The sequence below is a fragment of the Triticum aestivum genome, chromosome 3B (genome assembly GCF_018294505.1).
Source record: "Triticum aestivum cultivar Chinese Spring chromosome 3B, IWGSC CS RefSeq v2.1, whole genome shotgun sequence".
Taxonomy (NCBI): domain Eukaryota; kingdom Viridiplantae; phylum Streptophyta; class Magnoliopsida; order Poales; family Poaceae; genus Triticum; species Triticum aestivum.
Window position 1 is genome coordinate 505969237 of NC_057801.1, and position 5666 is coordinate 505974902.

General features: G+C 51.0%; 1 protein-coding gene across 1 annotated transcript; it reads right to left on the minus strand.

Annotated features, from left to right (window-relative positions):
* Positions 1-2596: 2596 nt before the first annotated feature.
* Positions 2597-5099, minus strand: LOC123070614 (GDSL esterase/lipase At5g45670). The gene is made up of 5 exons (XM_044493885.1): positions 4728-5099; positions 3930-4054; positions 3570-3815; positions 3227-3479; positions 2597-3146 (listed from the first exon to the last, which is right to left on the minus strand). Exons 1-5 carry the CDS (start codon positions 4966-4968, stop codon positions 2923-2925), a joined length of 1089 nt encoding a protein of 362 aa, XP_044349820.1. The 5' UTR covers positions 4969-5099; the 3' UTR covers positions 2597-2922.
* Positions 5100-5666: the final 567 nt, after the last annotated feature.

Sequence of the window (5666 nt, forward strand, 5' to 3'; positions counted from 1 at the left end):
CTTGCAAGGCAAGCCATGTGAAAAACTTAACTTTCGGAGGGGCCCAGGCTTTCCACACCATGAAGTCCATATGGGATAGCGTCAGGCCTAGGAACTGCGCCTTGTAAGCAGTGGACACTGAGTAGATCCCGTCCATGGAGTGCTTCCACACTATGTTGTCCTCGGCGTCGTCATCTATGTGAAAGTCATGAGTGAGCATCCAAAGGGTGAAGAACTCCCGCACGTGGTCGCCGGTGATGATGGTGTCCCTCTTGATCTGAAGCATCCAAGCGTTCGCCCTAAGGGTGTTGCGCACCTTCCAAGTTTTCCTCCTTGAGGCTTTAAAGTCAGAGGAGCAATGTCCTTGGGCTTGCGGCCAAGAAGCCAAGGGGAGTCCCAAAAAGGTGTTTTTGCACCATTGCCCATGACTATCGTGGTGGATGCATAGAAGAAATCATGGTCTTCAACAGTACATGGGTTACCCAAACCCACCCAAAGTTTGCTCGGCTCCTTCCATTCGTACCACAGCCATATCAATCTTAATGCACGAGCAAACTTGTCAGTGTTTAGCACCCCGAGGCCTCCGTATGCTGAAGGGCGGCAAACAATTTCCCAATTGACTTTGCACCGCGCGCCGGTTGTCTTGTCAGATCCAGACCAAAGGAAGGCTCTCTCAATCTTGTTCAGGTTGTGGAGAGTTCCTTGCGGGACAATCAATGGCGTGATGGAGTATATCGCTTGAGAAGCGACCACAGATTTGACAAGCGCCGTTCGACCAATGGTGGTGATGTTTTGGCCCTCCCAAGTGACCAACTTGCCAGCCGCTTTGTCCTCTAGATATTGGAAATCAATTTTCCGAAGCTGCCAAACCGATAGCGGAAGGCCCAAATATTTTATGGGAAAAGAGGCCCGTGTCGCCGGCATATTGCTGAGGATGTGTTCCAGGTCCAGGTTGGCACATCTAATGGGGACCACGGAACTTTTTTGGAGATTGGTGCACAGGCCCATGACATCGCCGAAGCCTCTGAGGATGATCGACAGGTTGTCGATGTCTGACTTGATCGGAGCCATGAAAACCGCCGCGTCGTCAGTGTACAAGGAGCTTCTCACCATGGCCCCTCGCCCGCGAAGCTTGTGAATAAGGCCCTTATGAGTTGCCAGCTCAAGGATGTGGTGAAGCGGGTCTATTGCCAGCACGAATAGCAGAGGTGAAAGAGGGTCCCCTTGCTTGAAACCGCTGCCATGCTTAATGGGTGGTCCAGGGATGCCGTTGAGGAGGAACCGCGATGATGACGAGGAAAGCAAAGCTGCAACCCAATCCCTAAACTTATCTGGCAGACCTTTTCGCTGAAGCAAGTCCAGAATGTATTCCCATTTGACCGAGTCAAAGGCTTTTTTGATGTCTAGCTTGAAAAGGAGGACGGGAGTCTTGCACTTATGGAGCCGGTGGGCAAAGTTGCGAACGTACATGAAGTTGTCATGAATGCTCCTTTTCTTAATGAATGCACTCTGCGCGTGGGAGACAAGGGCGCCCATGTGGAGTGCGAGCCTTAGGGATAGCACCTTGGCAATGATTTTTGCGACGGCATGAATAAGGCTAATGGGCCTGTAGTCGAAAATGCCCTCCACCCCTTCTTTTTTGGGCAACAACACCACGTTGGCAGAGTTGAGCCATTGGAGGTTGTTAGTGCGAAGGGCGCCGAAACAGCTAATGACTCTCATGATGTCATGTTTGATGTAGCTCCAACATCTCTTGAAGAAAAGCCCGGTGAACCCGTCAGGGCCGGGTGCCTTGTCGCCAGGCATCTCCTTAATGGCCTCCCACACCTCATCCTCAGTTATATCATTGCCAAGCTCGTGGAGATCAACTCATGCAATTTATGTGCTTTCTCAGAGTCAAGCTTTAGAATGATGGCTTCACACCCACTAGCTTGAAGGTCGTGAATAACTTCGTGGAGAGACACAATCCCATGCATAATGTTACAACCCTTGATATACGCTGTTTACGAGAGGTTGATGGTTTTATGCGCTATCGGAGACAAACAACTAGCGAAGGCTTTGGCAATAAATAGAACGTTAATGAGGGCTATGGGGTGCAATCGGCGGATATTACCCATCCTTTTACATTTGGGGATAAGAGAAAGAACGGTATTATTAAGGCATGCCCAGGCAGAACCTTGAATAATAAGATAAATGGGGTCCTTGATTGTTTCCCAAAACTTTTTAAGAAAGGAGGCCAGGAAAACACGTGAACCAAGGGTAGTGTTAGATTTGGAAGAAAAGTCAACGTTGCCAAAACTTTCATTAGAGAAGGAAATCACGAAAGCCAAGTTATCATCATTAAAAAGACGTTTGTCAATGGACCAAACACCAGAGCCAGGACAAGGCCCAGTTTAACAGTCGTCTAAATCACACGCCGATATTTTGTACTCCCTCCATTTCAAAATTCTTGTTTTAAATTTGTCTAGATACAGATGTACCTAATACTAAAATGTGACTTGATACATCCATATTTACACAAATCTAAGACAAGAATTTTGGAACGGAGGGAATACTTTTTATGAACTTCTATAATAGACCTGAGTCTTTTGTCTTAAACACACACACACGCTCTTCATGCAAAAACAATGATAGTTTTCTTGGAACTGTGCTGTTTCACAACGAAGCACAATGATGGATGAATCTTCACAATAACAAAACCGAAAAAATGTAACTATAGCATATACTCCTCCTTCCAAGTACGTACGTTGTTCAGATGCACACATACATACATCTTGCTTGTCGTATGCAGTGCACTGAAGTAACAAAACACTCACCTTTCATTCCCACGGACCACTCCACACACCCCAACAAAATATAGCCATCACATATGGTTCTGATGCTGATGATGCATGCGACCTGTATAACTTCTTTTTCTCTTTGGAAAAGCAGGTTGTTGCATAACTAGAGGCGCGCAAGCGTCTGCAGGTCGACGGGGTGGACGTCGGAGGGCTGGGCGGCGCTGTAGGCCCGCCTCCCGACGAGAATGTTGGCGGCCTCCGTTGGGTGGAAGGCGTCCCAGAAGAGGTACTCGTTCCTGTTGGCGCACGGCGTCTGGAAGGGCAGGCACGTCACCTGCCCGTTGTTCCTCCCCACCCCGCAGCACCCCTTGTCCAGCACCGTCAGGCCTGCATCCACATCCCTCCATTTCTGTCAGTTTCAGACTCTCCGTACAAACGTGCAGCTCGGTACCAGATTCCTTCCTTACCGTTGGCTCCCGGCGACCTGATGATGTCCTGGAAGATCCCGTAGGCGTTGATGTAGGTGAAGTGCGCCCCCGGCAGCGTGTTGAACTGGTCCACCAGCTCTACCAGCTTCTGGTTGAAGATCTCGATGGCGCCGTTGATCCGCGCCACGCAGGTGACCCCGTCGGAGCTCTGCTGCGCCAGCTCGTTCGGGCTGCACCCCACCTGCCCCACCCCCATCAGCGCCACCTTCCTCGCCCCGTTGTTGTACAGGATCTGCAAGCACGTACATACATAAACAGCATCAGCCAACAGCCATGCATGCATTTTCACTTACACTCGATCGTACGTGCTGGCAGTACGTACCCTGAGCTGCTGCGTGTACTGGCTGACGAGCACGTCGGCGTACTGCTCCGGGGTGTACTGCCGGCTGGTGGCGTAGACGGCGGGCATGAAGTAGTTGTTGAGGTAGTCGTTGCTGCCCATGCCCACCGTGAAGATGCACTGGCTCAGGTGGTTCGCCGCGGAGTCCTCGTCCCCCAGGATGCTCACCAGCTGCTGCACCGCCGCCTGGTAGTTCTGGAGCTGCCCGCCGAAGCTTATGCGCTGGCCCTGCATACCATGTTTACCAGTGTGCGTGCAACATTAATTAGCCACATTGGGATCATATATAGTATCACGTTTCTTCTGCGAAAAAGAAGAGAAAAAAAGTTTGTAAATACGTGCCAGTTGCTGGCCGGTCTCGTCTCTGATTCCGGCCGCAGCTGAGGCGAAGTTGACGCCGGAGAGGAGTTGATCATTGTTTGCGCCCGCGTACGCTGGGATGTAGTCGTCGAAGCCCAGAAGCCGAGCTGAAAGCAACATAAAATAATGATATTAATTCATTAAACGTGCGGGTGCTAATCCAAACTGGTGTTCTTTTTTTTATGAGGGAATCTTTTTCTTTTGATGATGCATGCATGAATGGAAGTAGACCTAGACAGGGTCGACATCTACATCATTAAACTAATTTAGTCACTAGTTCGTTAGTACGCCAGACAAAATCGACATAGATATGCCTGTATGCATGAGTACATTACAGATCCGCAGTGGCCTCCTTTAGCCTTGATTCCAGTCCAAGTCCAGCAATCATCTGGGCTCTGGCTACAGACACAGTCACGGGGTGCTGCTTAACTGGTTCTGAGTGTCCCAGCTGCATCCGTTCGGCGCGCTCCTTAACTAACATCGTGTCCGCCCGTGTGCGTCATGGATGTTTTTCCCTTTTTTAGATACCAACCTAGCTAGCATAATGGAGACATCGTCATCACGGCAAGTGAAGGGGTCTTTGGTTGACCACAAATAAACGCCTCGTACGTTCACCCGATATGTGCAGTCTTAACTCGACTAGGAAATTACGGAGCTGCTGCAATCACATGCATATTGATCGAACTAAAAGGACCCTTCATCTGATAAGCACCTTTACTTTACAGAAGCTAAGCACGGGGAAATAAAAGAAAAGAAAAAGAAATGGGAGCGGGTTCTTACAGATGGCGTCGACGGTGGTGAGGCCGTTGCTGAAGCGCCCGGTGGCTCCGCCGGGGAAGTCGATGCCGTAGGGCGGGTAGTTGGCCCGCGCCAGCGACGCGATGTCGTTGTTGTTCCCGTTGTCCACCAGCGAGTCCCCGAACACGAAGTAGCACGGCACCTGCGGATCGGCGCGCGCACCCGGCCCTGACGCGGCCACCAGAAGTACCAGCAGCAGCAGCCACGGCGAGACACGCTCCATTCCTCGCCGCCGTGCTAGCTAGCTAGCTAGCTGCTTAACTTGGAAGGTTCGAGGCCGGCCGGCGGACGGGATGGGTAGGTGGGCGGAGGAAATGTGTGATCGACCGGAAGAGACCGGCACATTCGAGCTGTATTTATAGGGCAGCTGGTTGATGGTGGCTAGAGCTAGATCATGTAATGGCCGGGGCGCGCTCGATCCGGAGTGAACGGTTGCTGTAGCGCTGCAGTGGAGACGCTCCGGAAGTCATCCGGATCGGGCTACCTCTGCATGTGCGTCGTGCATGCATGGTTGGAGCAGTCACGGTTGGGTCGCCGTGGGGCCGTATTGATTGAGCACCACGCGTCGTAGTTTCGCGCCGGCGGCATGCCTGGTGCAGTGTGCAATGCAAGGACTGTGAGATGGCCGGGGGATTTGCAGGTCGCACCGTAACACAGACACAGTGCCGGCTCGTGTTTTTCACGTCAGGCCTGGACTCAGGATGTCGGCCGGCGTCATTCGTCGTTTCCGTACTATTCAAGAGGACATCATGCACCTATAGTTTTGCTAGTGGTAACTGGTGCCTTTTTTTTACAGTTTTGCTAGTACATGAATGATGCATCCGTAAATGGTGACAAAGTACTCCTAGTAGATAGTATGCATATTTGTTCAGGGCGCTTGGCTTAATTTGATATGTGTTGGTTCGAAAATTCAATGAATGA

Excerpts from the sequence above, each read along its gene's own strand:
- LOC123070614 (XM_044493885.1), bottom strand. The coding sequence starts at position 4,968 with ATGGAGCGTGTCTCGCCGTGGCTGCTGCTGCTGGTACTTCTGGTGGCC. Across the intron at positions 4,055-4,727 it reads CACCACCGTCGACGCCATCT|CTCGGCTTCTGGGCTTCGAC; the intron begins GTAAGAACCCGC and ends TGTTGCTTTCAG. Across the intron at positions 3,480-3,569 it reads AGTACACGCAGCAGCTCAGG|ATCCTGTACAACAACGGGGC; the intron begins GTACGTACTGCC and ends ACGTGCTTGCAG.